This window comes from Trichosurus vulpecula (genome assembly GCF_011100635.1).
Source record: "Trichosurus vulpecula isolate mTriVul1 chromosome X unlocalized genomic scaffold, mTriVul1.pri SUPER_X_unloc_7, whole genome shotgun sequence".
NCBI lineage: Eukaryota > Metazoa > Chordata > Mammalia > Diprotodontia > Phalangeridae > Trichosurus > Trichosurus vulpecula.
Window position 1 is genome coordinate 124078 of NW_023494383.1, and position 15285 is coordinate 139362.

At 38.1% G+C, this 15285-nt stretch overlaps 1 protein-coding gene across 1 annotated transcript in view; it reads right to left on the reverse strand.

Moving 5' to 3' along the window:
- LOC118833255 (tudor domain-containing protein 5-like) overlaps positions 1-15285 on the reverse strand; it is a 32773-nt gene that overhangs the window by 5292 nt on the left and 12196 nt on the right. Inside the window, exons 6-9 of the mRNA XM_036740611.1 lie at positions 7387-7443; positions 3509-3662; positions 1214-1377; positions 173-393 (exon numbers count right to left, since the gene is read on the reverse strand). Of these exons, the coding sequence (XP_036596506.1) occupies positions 173-393; positions 1214-1377; positions 3509-3662; positions 7387-7443 (596 nt within the window). The remainder of the gene's footprint in view (positions 1-172; positions 394-1213; positions 1378-3508; positions 3663-7386; positions 7444-15285) is intronic.

Sequence of the window (15285 nt, forward strand, 5' to 3'; positions counted from 1 at the left end):
ACTGTATATGGACTATTATTATCGTATCTAAAGATAATCTCAGAAATGTATAAATCAGAGCAACATTAAATGAAGAAAACTTTGCAGTAAGATTTAGTAACAAAGGACTGGGATATTAAACAGAAACAATTTCAAGTGGAAAAAAAATTTAGGCAAGCCCCCTGTTCCTTACCTCATTTCAATCATCATATCCTCAAGTAGCTGTGATGAATCTCTGCTATAGATTCGGATATAAAACTGACTAGGAGAGATTACATACTCTACAAAGACCACTGCTAGGGTTCTTCTATCTAATGCCGGAATGCTGCAGAGCTTCCTGTTCTGCACAGCATCTGGTGGGATCTCGTATCCTGACATCTCCACGTTGAGCTGTAATTGTTTCATTCCCACATGCTGCAAGCAATATAAACATAAAAAGTATAATTCTAAATGCTGTGGTGCAATCACGAGCTAAGCAAAGCAATGGCTACGTGACAGAAATGATATTCTACTTCTCATAATAACTGCTCAGATAAATCCTCCTCCAGCCCCACAATGGGTGAGTCCCTCAGCAACGGACACTATCAGACTGCCCCATGCCACAACCAATGTGAGAAAGAAATTTTCAAACTCTTGTTTGGAAACACCACATTCTTCTGCAGGAATCCTCATTTCCTTCATGCCCACCCTATCCCACCTTCACCGCCTCACCACCAAGGACTACCTACTAAAAAGCCATAGCACAAGTTCCAGAATGTTCCCATGTTTAGATCCTCTCCAAGAAAGGAAAAGGGAAAAGGTCAGTGGGAGAATGAAGGATAGAAGGAGTGCAGCAGAAACCTAGTGGTTAGAGGTGTTCTGGTCTTTGCTGTTGAGGCTTGAGGCCAGTAAAAGGAAAAATAGTTGTTTGGGGTACCCTTCTTCCAAAATATCCCAAAGACTTTGATGCAAATTTTGACAAACAGTGGTGGTTAAATCAAGCAGAAAATGGTAAGAAAGTTGTCAAGTCTTCCTCAGCCATAACTGAAAACTAACATGCCAACAGGAAAAGCCTGCAACAATAGAGGGCACTCAATTTAGTGACCTCAGACAAACAAAATATAATGTTCAAAAAGAAAAGTTGTCTTTGGAAACAGATCTTTGTAAAAAGACATTTTAGTTCAATTTAAATCCTTTAAGTCACCATCCATGTTACTTCTAAATCTAAAAATCAAAGTTATTAAATTCCACTCACCAGGGGAACAGGCTTCTTGACTCGGTTGAATTTCTTGCAGACTCTCTCTTCTACATCTCTACGCTTTTCCACAGAATAATTCCAGGCAGTGTCCTTAATATCCAGAGGTGACAGGGAATTCCTGGGGCGACTGGAGATATTGGCTTTCCCTTCTATTTTCTTATCTAGTTGAACCAAACATTCATCATTGGAAGGTAAAACAGCCACATCTTAAATAGCCAAAGGCAAAATGTCCTATGCACTTGAGACTGTGCTACAAAACTTTGATTTTCAATTTATTCCTTTCATTTCAACTCAGGTGATTGCTTTTATGGGAAGGGCTAACTTCCCACAGGTGGAAGAGCCTCATAATATCTCAATAATAAAGCCTAAATTCTTCTCAGGACATTGCCCAATTAATTTCACATAACAAGATGCTCATATGACATGATACTACTCCCTACAAGAAAATGTAATACCAAGGGATATATCAGAACATTCTCAAGATGTACTTTGAAACCACGCACCTTTATACTATTCCCTGACAATCATTTCAGAACCATCTAAAAAACCCAGACCAAAGGACAGTAAAATCTCAGAAAGAACAATTTTAGACTGTTAGTGGGTATAGAATAGAACAGATAAAATCCACTGCAACACAAAAATATTTACAAATATTGTTGATATTTCCATGTCTTGGCAAGTGCTCCATAGTAACGGTACTTGGCTAACATGACAAAAACTACTTTAAAATAAATAATTCAATACTACAAATGCGCTCTCTCCTTCATGCCCACAAAAATGCCTGGTCTTGGATAGTTAGCATCTCGGGCAAGAGAAAAGTAGAAGAGCTCAGTGTTTTATCGTTCTTTGGTCCCTAGATTAAGCAGCAATTACCCATCCGTCCACTTCATCTCCTTATACCCTATTAACATCAGAAACACTTCTTGTCCCCAAAATCATTCCTAAATAAATCATCACCACACAAAAGGATACAAAAGTTTAAGAGTAATAAAGGAGTTTTAATCTTTAAAAAATACATAACAACAAAATGGAAGCATCTGTGGAATTAGCTCTTAGCAGGATCTCATCAGTAAGGTATATTCTTTAGGCTAATTTTGGGGGCTTAGTTTTCTTGAAGCCAAGGTTAAGTCCTGGCTCTACTCTTGCAGCAAGCTATTTCAACTAAGTGTCAGGTTACTCATCTGTAAAAAAAAAAAAAAAAGGGTGGGGGACGGGGAGCCTTTATCTAAACATCTCTCTCTCTAAAGTTCTTATCAGGTAGCTTAGCTAGGTGAGGGGAGGGAAGGAATATATGCAATAATATAATAGGAAATAATATAATAGGAAATGAAAATGATACAAAAGCAAAAAGTAACGACAAAAATTATCAGAAGCAAAAATCAATGCTAAAGAAAAAAGCAAATTTAACTACCCTATAGTATCAAGATTAGGGCTTCCTTTCTCACTATAAATGAATTCACCAATTACTGTTAGTGAATTACCATTAGAGGTCATTCATCGTAAAGCATAAGCCATCAACTCAGCCTTCCATTTGAAAAATGAGTCAAACATTGAATTGGCATGTACACGTATGAAGATTTTCAGAGTTAATTTTACACAAGGCTAGGCCCCACTTTCAACAAAAGTAGTATCTAAAAGTTCAAGCGCTAGAATTAACGTGCAGCTGAAACAATAATAGAACAGTTAACCTCACATAACACACCAATATAAAATTCTATTCTCTACTATCTTTCTAGCCATATTCATTGCTTGGTTGCGTAGCCTAACCATAAAAAATTATCATATATTTTGGTATTAAACAATTCTAAGATGAACTAGTAACTCTCTGTTTCATTCTTACTTTGTGTTCCAATAAGTAAACTCACCATGTATCCACAAAATATTGTATATTAAGCTGCAAATGTGTGTTTATGCCAATTTAACACATACTTGAAAAGAGATTAATAAAAACAAGCTGAATAGGGCTGAAAAAGTTCATCATATTTTTCAAGTTACCCCTTAGCTCCTTTCCTCTGCTTAACATTAAAAGGTATCTATAAAACTCAGAATGTGCTGCCTTGACCTGAAAGAGGTGTCATGAAGAAAGACTAAAATAATATAGAGGAATTTTAAAAGAAACCAGCATGCAAAATACACTCTGTGTCACCCATTCAAGTCAAGATTCTCTCAAGTGTGCATGAATGTCCAGATGTTATCTGCGTTACTTTTTCTTGTATTTCATCCTGGTTTTCCTATCATAGGTCACAGTGGTGGGTCATTTTGGCCAGTTTTATATAATGAATTTCAACTCACCTGTTGTCAAATCCTTCATTTCTGCATCAAACACCAACAAGTCTTGTTCACCTTCCTTGAACTCAACATGGAGAATGTCACTAAGAGATCCAACGAGCTCTGCAATGTTTAAAAATCCCAATCTCCTTGGTGAAAGTGGCTCTTTAAAAACTGCCTGTCATCAAAAAAAAATTGAAATTTAAATGAAGAGCAGAAGAAAACTGACAATCAATAAGCACTAATTAAGCCAGGGACTATGTTAGGTCCCAGGAAACAATCCCTAATCTCAAAAGAGCTTACATTGTAATAGAGGAGTGTATACACACACACACACACACAATTACAAAGAAATTAAATACAAGGTAGTTTGAGGGGCGGGCACTACCAATTGAGATCAGGAAAGGCTAAGCTGTTGTTGCAATTGGGCCTTGAAAGAAGAGAGGGATTCCATGAGGGAGAAGTGAAGAGGAAGTATATACCAGGTATGGGGAACAGCCAGAGAAAAGTCATGGAGGCACTAGAGGGAGGGTCATGTCTAAGGAAAGGAAGAAGACCACTTTGGCTAGATCAGTGAGAGAGGGGAAAAGGTGCAGTATGATTGGAAGGAAATGGGATTTAAAAGCTAACCATGGAAGTTTCTATTTGATCCTAGAAGCAAAAGGAAGCCACTAGAGTTAGCTGAGTAAAGGAATCCTAGTCAGATCTGCACTGAAGGAAAAACACTTTAGCAGCAATGTAAAAGATGACATCAGAAGGAGACTTGGGGCAAGGAGACAATGTAGCAGCACACTTTGCAATAAGCCATGCAAAAAGTGATGAGAGCTCAAACTAAGGTGGTAGTATTGTAGAGCTAGAAACAACACAATCTGGCAAGTGACTGGATGTGTAGTGTGACAAGTGAGGGGTCAAGGTTATGAGCCTGGCAGGTTAGACGTGGTGCCTTTGAGAGAAATAAGGAAGTACATTTGGAGCAAAAGATGAGTTTAATTTTGAACATGTTAAGTTTGAAATGTCTCTAGCAATCTGGTTTTAAATAATAATAGTGATAGCTAGCACTCACATAGCAGTTGAAAGTTTACAAAGTATATATTTTTTACAAATATTCTCATTTTATCCTCACGACAATTCTGAGAGGTGCTATTTTTAGCTCCATTTTACAGATGAAGAAACTGAGGCACACAGAGTAAGTGATTTGCCTAGAGTCACACCGATTCTGAGGCTGCATTTGAACTCAAGTCTTCCTAAACTCCAACTCTAGTGCTCTACGGGAATGCTGGGGAGAAACTTGAAATGGATACATAGATGGGAAATGTCTATATAGAAACTGTAACATACCCACTCTCTCACTTATCATCAATCCTTCCCTGTCTACCAGTTTCCTTAATGCCTACAAACATACCCATGTCTCTCCACCCTCAAAAAATCCTCTCTTGCTCCAGCCGTCCTTCCTGCTGACCCACTTCTCTCATCCTTTTTGTAGCTAAACAACTTGAACAGGCCATATACAATCAGTATCTCCACTACCTTTCCTCTTACTCTCTATACCATTCAACCAAAACTCTTCTCTCCAAAGTTACCAATGAATTCTTAACTGCCAGACCTAATGGTGTTTTCTCAGTCCTCATCCTTTCTGACCTCTCTGTAGCCTTTGATACTGTTCTGATACTGTCTTCTCTCTAGATTCTCCTATCTGATTCCTTCTCAGTCACTTTTTCTAGATCTTTGTCCAGGGCACTCTCTCTAACAGTGAATCACAGTGTCCCCCAGGGCTCTGTCCTGGACCCTTTTTCTCTTCCCCCTTTGAACTATTTCACTTGGCAAGCCCATGAGCTCTCATAGATCCAATTATTATCTCAATGATGAGGATTCTCAAATCTACAAATCCAGCCCTCACCTCTTCCTGACCTTGTCTTGCATCTCCAACTGCCTACTGAGATCTCAAACTCAAGAGACCCCAAACTGAATTCATTATCTTTCCCCCCAAATCCTCTCCTCTTCTTCTATTTAGTTATGACAGTACTCAGGCTCACAACATGAGCGTGACCCCTGACTCCTTATTCTCTCCCACCCACATCCAATCTTGCTGCCAAGTCCTACTGATTTGGCCTTTGTAACATCTTTCACATACCTTCCCTTTGTGGATGTTCTCAATTTATCCTGTATGTAACCTGTTTATACATAGTTGTTTGCAAGGACTGTCTCCGGCCTTTCTTTGTATCTCCGGTGCTTAACATCAGGCCTGATATAAAAGGTGCTTGTTAAATGACTGATGGGAGAGTCCTGGTATGTTTGAACTCAGGAAGGAGCAAGTAAACAGGGAAAGGCTAAAGATCAAAAGAGGTGGAATCAGAAAGAATGAAGTTGGAGAAGATGGGATGGGATAGGATCAAAAGCATACATAAAGAGAGGTTGGCTTTGGCAAGGAGAAAGGCCACCTCACTGTCAATTTAGTAAAAAGAGCAGGGAAACAGAAATTGAATAACTTGAATTTCTAGTGTCCTACCAGCAGGGTTGTTTGATTCCTTCCAGATCCATTATCAAGAGAGGTTGATAATGGGAGTAATCCAAGCCTGAAGCTTGGTGAGGGATAAGATGTGAGAGAACAAGGGATTTGAGAGTAGAGGACTGGGTAATGTTGAATTGGATAACTACTGGGGAAAGACTGGACAGAAAGAGAGAAGTCAGAACAGAGGGAATGGCCTAAAACTACTGAGAGGTGGAGGGACTAGAGATCTGGATAAGGACAAGGAATGGGATTAGGACAGCTGAGGCATGGGGAGAGATGAAATATTAGGTTACAATCAAATATAGAATGTCAGAGTTTTTGATTAAAGAAGCTGAACATAAAGAAATATGACACTAGGCATTTCTGGGCAATCACCAGAGAGTCACCAGACTAAACTATAAATTGCTCACTAACATAACGTGTTTTAGTTAATGTCTTAGTGCATTCAAACCTATACTGTCTCAACAACTAACACGCTAACCTGAAAATCTTTTTGTCATAATGAGTGGGTCAAAATATTGTAGTTTTCCTATTAACTAGCATTATATTCAAGAAGTTGGAGGTTTAAACAAAATGCCAACAAAAGAGGGGGAAAAAAGCAAATTAAAAAAAAGTTCAACAAGGTTATCATAAAACCTTATATATAAATATCTCTTTTACTGAACAGTGCTGGACAGTATTTCCACTGTATCCATCATAAAGCAGAGAACTAATATTTATCCTTTGTTGCAAACACGGCATAGCTCCAAGTGTTTATGTTTAAACACGACAATCCCAATACTGGTATTTAAACTGTTCAAGCTGGGTCTCTTTTTTACTCTACTTTGAAAACATATACTCTCTAGTGTGATCTTAACAATTAGTAGCATTTTTAAAAATTATCTTCTGTTAATACATTTACATATTAGCATTCACAAGTCTTTTTTCTTTCTGCAAAGAAAACAGTAAGAATGGAGAAAGAAATAAGAATGCAATAGGAAATGTGTCATATGAAATGAATTATGTGAAAATATACATGCACATGTAAATTCTCACCAAGTGTTTTAAGTGAATTAACTCATTTAAACTTCACAACAATCCTAGAAGGTAAATATTATAAATATTATCCCCGTTTTATGAAGAGGGAAACTGAGGTTTCGGGGCATTAGGCAACCTGTCTAAAGTCACACTGCCAGTAAGGCATATAGATGAAACTTGAACTTAGGTCATCTGAGTCAAGGTTATTAGCCCTTTCCACTATATTACACTGCCTTAATGACATAATAATTAAACTACCAAAAGAAAATTAAGGCACACTGGATGACCAATGAAGAAGCAGAATAATTTCCAACTCTCCCTAGGAAGAGAAACTTTACAAGGCTCTAACTGGTAAAAGAGAAAACAAAATTCTTACCTCAAACTCTCCAAGCAGTTTAGAAAGAAGCAATCCTTGTGGAAATTTGGATACAAGCTAGAGAAAAGAAAATTTCAGACTAGATGACTTTGGCTGACAAGAATTAAAAATACTTAACAATTCCTAAACAGTATTAGCACCCACTCCCTCAGGGGCTTCAGAAACTTGAATATTTTCAGCTTTTGTTAAATCTTAACTTTTGGGAGATATGTACAGAATATTATAAGGCAAAAGCACAGACAGTATAAATATTTATAAAAATTTCTTTAAAATTATTAACAAATAGTTCCGTAAAATGCTGGACGTGTTGGATATCTTGGACCCAGAAGTGAAGTAATTCGGTGATAGAAACAATGTCAAGGAAGCAAAAGAACAGCAAAAATGGAAAGTAAGTGGATTTCATCTATCTTCCAGAACTTCTCTCCCTCCAAAGCAATTTGTTTGGTGCCCACTAGAAATTTTACATATTTTTTTCAAGTCAAATAGCATTTTTTCCACTATATTTGAAAATACTGGACATTCTTAAAGAATACTCACTCAACAAGTGCCTCATATGTACCAGATACTGTGCTAGCACCAGGTTTTGTAAAGAAAATAGGTGAAAGTCTTTGCCTGGAGAGCTGCTAGAGGAAATTGTATTTTATTGGCAGAAAAAATACATCTATAGATTCAAACAAAATAGATGCAGGGTAATACTAAATGAGGAGGCCACTGGTTATCAGGAAAAGCTTCATGTAAAAGGTGCTCCTCAAGCTGCATCTTATAGAAAGCAGGGATTCTAAGAGGCAGAAGCAAAGAAGTGTATTACATGCATGAGGCACAGCCAGTACAAAGGCCTAGAAACAGGAAATGGATTGGTATACACAAGTAAAGTAAGTAGGCCCGTGCGCCAAGTGAGAGAGGCTACAGAGAACAGAAAAAGGGGCCCAGGACACAGGTTGCTATGCACATGAAAGGATGATCCAGCAAAGGAAAATGAAATGAAGTGGTAAGACAGGCAGGAGAACCAAGAGAGATTAATGTCACAAAAACCCACAGGAGGAAGAGGATCCAGGAGAAGGTGGTCAGATCAAATAATGAAGAGGGACCAAAGAAGAAGGGGCTTGAGAAAACATCATAAAGATCTGGCAATCAGTAGATCACTGATAACTCTGGAGAGAGCAGTTTCAACAGAGTGGTAAGGTCAGAAGCCAGACTCCAGAGGTTCTGAAGAGAATAAGGAAACATAGCCAGTACAGATAGACAGCCTTTCCTTAAAGTTTAGCTGAGAAGGGGAGGAAAGATATAAGATGATAGCTTGAGGGGATGGCAGTGTCTAGTGAAGGTTTTTGTTTTGTTTTTTAAGGATGAAGGCGGCTGGCTTAGGTTTGATTGAAGGCAGTTGGTGTTCAGTCATTTCAATCATGTCCAACTCTTTGTGACCCCATTTGGGGTTTTCTTGGCAAAGATACTGGAGTGATTTGCTGTTTCCTTCTCCATCTCATTTTACAGATGAGAGGGTTTAGTGACTTGCCCAGGGTCACACAACTATTAAATGTCTGCTGCTAGATTGGAACTCAGGAAAGTGAGTTTTCCTCACCTCAGGCCCGACACTGTCCACCGAGCTACCTACGTTCTCTCTTTGCAGGCAGTAGGTAAGTAAATTCATTGGGAGGGCACTATACCTTCTGGAAAGAAAGACTATATGAGAGCCGTATTATTCCCTTTAAAATTGGCAACAGAGATATCAAAAAATAAGTAAAATTTTTTATTCTTACATGAAAATTGAAACATTTAAAATGAGCAAGCTGAAGAACACTCTAAGTAAAATACATCTATTATACACACACACTCTCTCACACATACGAATATATGTAATAGAATAGAAGGCAAAAGGCACTGAAAGTGATGAAAATGTATACTAAAAAAATTCTTAATATAAACAAAGTAAGAAATCCTGAAAAGCTCAAATGGTTGATAAGAGTTCACGTTTATATTGAACTTTTAAGCTTTACAAAGCACTTATTTTGACCCTTACAACAGTCCTATGTGAGGCAGGTGACTAGTACTTTCCTCATTTTAATAAGATATGGAAACTGAGAATTTAAATTGAAAAAAGTTAGAATACCAGTTCCTTAAGAGTAGAGATTGTTTTATTCTTTGGATTTGTCCTGCCCAGCCCTAGCATAGGGCCTGATATGTAAGAGGTACTTAATAAATGCTAGTTGTGTGAATGAGGTTCAGAAATTCAAATGTCTTGATGTCCACTCCAATGCTCTAGCTATAACACCACATAGCCTCATCTGGGTAACAAACATATATATGAAATTAAATAAGTAGCAATTTTAAAAATGATAAGAGGGCATAGAAAACATGAACATAGCTAAGAAATAATGAGAAGAATTAAATGAAAGTAAGAAATCTGAGGAGATAATGGCAAAAGCCATCAAAATAACATGAATAATTTTAAAACAAGAACAAAACTAAAAGTAGAACATATATAGTAGAAATAATGGCAAATGCTTTGGGACCAGAAAAACTAGCTCAAAAAAAAAAAAAAAACAACCCACCATGGAAAAGATTTGGAAGCACTGTATATAAAGCAACAGATCCAGAAGACTGATATCTCTCCCCCATTACATACAGGTCAGGAAATAATTCAAGAAAATTTTGAGAATAAAAAACAGTTGCATGGGGCAGCTAGGTGGCACAATGAGTAGAGACCGGCCCTGGAGTCAAGAGGACCTGAGTTCAAATCTGACCTCAGACACTTGACACACTTACTAGCTGTGTGACCTTGGGCAAGTCACTTAACCCCAATTGCCCTAATTTCCCTCCTCCAAAAAAACAAAAACAAAAAGAAAAAAAACTGTTGCACATGGCAAACTGAAGGAAGTCCTCTACAAAGGAAAAAAAAAACCACAATTCTCCCAGAAGATCATTGCTAAACTTTGAGATCAGAACATCAAGAGAAAATACTCTTACATAGGAAAAAGATTACATACAAAAAAAAAGTTAGTCAAACTTACACTAGATTTTCCTATAAAAATTATAAATGGTTGAAGAAAATTTGAAATTCAATACATTTAAAATTTAAAAACCAAGGCTTAGATCCCAGGATATCTCCTAACAAATCTAAGCATTCTTTTGGAAGGCAAAAGGATTAACACTGAAAATGCAAAGAACCTCATAGAACTAATACAGAAAAACCCTCTACAGCAAAAGAATTTTCGGGACAAAGCTAGAGAAATAACCAGGACAGTTATAACTGCTTTGAACAAGATGAGTACAACGGCAGTGAAGACCACTGGAGTTGGAATCAGAGTTGAATCATAGTTCTGCAACTTATGACCTCTGCATGACTGGGTACATCACTCTGGCCCTTCAGTAAAAAGAAAAGCCAGAATTTTATTTTGCAATAAGAAATTACACATATAAGGAATTCAAAAAATGAAGACTTTTATAAACTGATGCAGAATACAGCAGAACCAGAACATACATAATAACAAAAATATAAAGAACACTAACGAAGTATCATGTCCAATCTTGCAAATAATGAAAGAAGTGGTAGACTGCAGAGACGATCTTCTATGGCAGTGCTGAGGATAATTAAAGTATCCAAATGAAATATTTTGTGTTGCCTTTGGGTGCACAATATAATCAACTCCTACATTTTGCCTCATCAAAAAGACCCTGACAGCCATCCATTTATTGAGCTAAACTTTTGTTTTATCTTCTGGTTTCATTTGTAGTGAAATTCTCAAGATTTACAGTTTGGTTCTTTCAATAGCATAGTATAGTATATGTTTTTCAGTACAGTAGTATGTAACTCAGTTATGAGCCAATTATCTAATATTTAGAATACCAACAGAAAAATTAATGTCCCTTCTGCCACTCTACCACCAACACTCCAGAAGTACAAGGCCACAATGGACTGCTAGGGGCCATTTTGTCTTTTTTTTTTCATGCGTGGCCATGACCAAAGAATATATCACCATAAAACCAGTCCATGGGTGAAGAGCCTCTCTATACTAAGGAGACTAGTACTAGGAAAGTAGATATCTATTTCCAGGCCCATATTCAAAGCCTTTCCAAAGAGTAGAAACTATGCTCTATTGATGTAGCTTTGGAGAAACCAAGGTCCCCTCCATACCACAACTAAGCACTGCAATAAGACTTTGTGGAGGGGGCAGAGCCAAGATGACAGCTGGAAAGCAGGGACTAGTGTGAGCTCCCTGCGGAGTCCCTCCAAAAACCTATAAAAAATGGCTCTGAACAAATTCCAGAACTGCAGAACCCACAAAACAGCAGAGGGAAGCAGGGCTCCAGCCCAGGACAGTCTCTGGGTGAGGTCTATCCTGCATGGAGCTGGGAGCAGAGCAGAGCAGAGCCCAGCGTGGGGGCGCGGACCAACGAGACCAGGAGCCGGGTGAAGCGTGCCCTAGTGCTCTGAATCAGTGACCTACAACAGTTACCAGACTTCTCAACCCACAAACACCAAAGACAACAGAGAAGGTTAGTGGGAAAAGCTGTGGGAGTGGAAGGCATTCCCAGTTCGGCCACCGCCCTGAGGGCAGCAGAGGTGGGGCAGGTACAGAACTACAGTTGCAGTTGCTTCTGGCCCCAGGCCCACCTGGTGGGAAGAATTAAGTGGCAGATCAGAGCAGGAGTGAAGAGCCTGCTGAAGATCTAAATCCAGTCCAGGCAGGGGGTTCTTCGGGAAGGAGGAGGGCTGGGGTGGCAGAGCTGGCGCAACCCCCCAAGCTTGGAACATAGTTCTCTTAACTCTATAAGCAGTCATACCCCGCTGAAAAACTCAAGGGTCAAGTTAGTTAGCTTGGAATATGGCTAGGAAGCGAAAATGCACCCAGATTCAGTCTGATTTTGGAATTTTTCTTTGGTGACAAAGACGACCAAAATATACACCAGAAGAAGTCAACAAAGTCAAAGAGCCTACAACAAAAGCCTCCAAGAAAAAACATGAACTGGTTTCAGGCCATAGAAGATCTCAAAAAGGATTTGGAAAACAAGTTAGAGAAGTAGAGGAAAAATTGGGAAGAGAAGTGAGAAGGATGCGAGAAAACCATGAAAAACAAGTCAATGACTTGCTAAAGGAGACCCCAAAAAACACTGAAAAATATACTGAAGAAAACAACACCTTAAAAAATAGACTAACTCAAGTGGCAAAAGAGCTCCAAAAAGCCAATGAGGAGAAGAATGCCTTGAAAGGCAGTATTACACAAATGGAAAAGGAGGTCCAAAAGACCATTGAAGAAAATACTACCTTAAAAATGAGATTGCAGCATGTGGAAGCTTATGACTTTATGAGAAATCAAGATTTTATAAAACAGAGATAAAGGAATGAAAAAATGGAAAACAATGTGAAGTATCTCATTGGAAAAACCATTGACCTGGAAAATAGATCCAGGAGAGATAATTTAAAAATTATTGGACTACCTGAAAGCCATGATCAAAAAAAGAGCCTAGATATCATCTTTCAAGAAATTATCAAGGAGAACTGCCCTGATATTCTAGAGCCACAGGGCAAAATAGAAATTGAAAGAATCCACCGATCGCCTCCTCAAATAGATCCCAAAAAGAAATCTCCTAAGGAATACTGTTGCCAAATTCCAGAGCTCCCAGATCAAGGAGAAAATACTGCAAGCAGCCAGAAAAAACAATTTGAGTATTTTGGAAATACAATCAGAATAACCCAAGATCCAGCAGCTTCTACATTAAGAGATCGAAGGGCTTGGAATACGATATTCCAGAGGCCAATGGAGCTAGGATTCAAACCAAGAATCACCTACTCAGCAAAACTGAGTATCAGGCTCCAAGGCAAAATATGAACTTTCAATAAAATAGAGGACTTTCAAGCTTTCTCAGTGAAAAGACCAGAGCTGAATAGAAAATCTGACTTTCAAACAAAAATCAAGAGAAGCATGAAAAGGTAATCAAGAAAAAGAGGGACTTACTAAAGTTGAACTGTTTTGTTTACATTCCTACATGGAAAGATGATGTGTATGATTCATGAGACCTCAGTATTAGGGTAGCTGAAGGGAATATGCATATGTGTGTGTATGTATGTGTGTGTGTGTATATACATATATATATATATATATATATACACACATATATACACACATATATGTATATATATATATGTGAGTGTATATGTATGTATATATGTATGTGTGTATATATATATATACCCGTAGAGAGAGAGAGAGAGAGAGAGAGAGAGAGAGAGAGAGAATGGGCACAGGGTGAGTTGAAGATGAAGGGAAGATATCTAAAAGAAATAAAATCAAATTAAGGGATGAGAGAGGAATATATTGAGAGAGGGAGATAGGGAGAGATAGAATGGGGTAAATTATCTCCCATAGAAGTGGCAAGAAAAAGAAGTTCTGTAGGAAGAGAAGAGAAGGCAGGTGAGGGGGAATGAGTGAATCTTGCTCTCATCAAATTTGACCTGAGGAGGGAATATCATACATACTCAATTGGGTATCTTACCCCACAGGAAAAAAGGAGGAAGGAGATAAAAAAGGGGGGCTGATAGAAGGAAGGGCAGATGGGGTGGAGGTAATCAAAAACAAACACCTTCGAAAGGGAACAGGGTCAAGGGAGAAAATTCAATAAAGGGGCATAGGTTAGGAAGGAGGAAAATATACTTAGTCTTTCACAACATGAGTATTGTGGAAGGGTTTTACATACTGATACCCATGTGGCCTATGTTGAATTGCTTGACTTCTTAGGGAGGGTGGGTGGGAAGGAAGAGGGGAGAAAATTTGGAACTCAAAGTTTTAAAAACAGATGTTCAAAAACAAAAAAAAAAAGTTTTTGCATGCAACTAGAAAATAAGATACACAGGCAGTGGGGCGTAGAAATTTATCTTGCCCTACAAGAAAGGAAGGGAAAAGGGGATGGGACGGGAGTGGGGTAACAGAAGGCAGGGCTGACTGGGGAACAGGGCAACCAGAATATATGCCATCTTGGAGTGGGGGGGAGGGTAGAAATGGGGAGAAAATTTGTAATTCAAACTCGTGTGAAAATCAATGCTGAAAACTAAATATATTAAATAAAAAAAAAGACTTTGTGGAAAAATATTTATCCAGGCATAAGAATAATCATGTTATTTGTATCGGGTTAAACTATGGGATGGTAGAGTTGGGTTTGAAAAAGAACAATGAATATTATCAGAAGGGCCAAAAATGAAACATCAATAAATAATTCAAAGTATATTGCAGATTAACTAAGAAAAAGAGTTAGTTACAGAAAAGAGAATGGCAAGGAGAGGGTAGTTATAATTCCAAAGTGAAAGTACTTTCTATCTAACAAAAAGGAGCCAACAATTAAATTTTAGAGATATTTTCTGAATAGCATAAAAATAAAAATTTTGTTTAGTGTTATGACTGTTCAGTTTGGCTTAGTAAGAGAAAGTATAAAATAAAAATTGCATTCCCTTCTGATATAATAAAACTTTAACCATTAATGGTAATAGGCAGGTCAAATTTAACTTCTAAATGTTCAATTCAACAAGTGTTCACTAAGCCTTGATATACAAAGCACTGCTAGGTGATACAAAGTCTAAACTAAAAGTCTTTGCCTTCAAGGAGTTCACATTCTCCTAGGGTTTTTTTAAAGACACGTACGGAGAGATGTATATGCATAAAACAAAGTAAACTGAAGAGAGTGAGAGCACTATTAACTCAAACGGGGAACAAATCAGGCAAGGTGTCACAGGAGGGAGCAGCTGAGCCTAAGCCCAAAAGACGCCAAGGATTCTGAGATGCAGAGACTAGAAGGCAGTGCTTCAATCTTGTGGAACAGCTAGTTCAGACACACAGAGGTGTAATGTTAAGCTCAGGAACCTACAAGAACACAGAGTTCATCAAGTGGACTAGTATCAGTGCTAGAAAG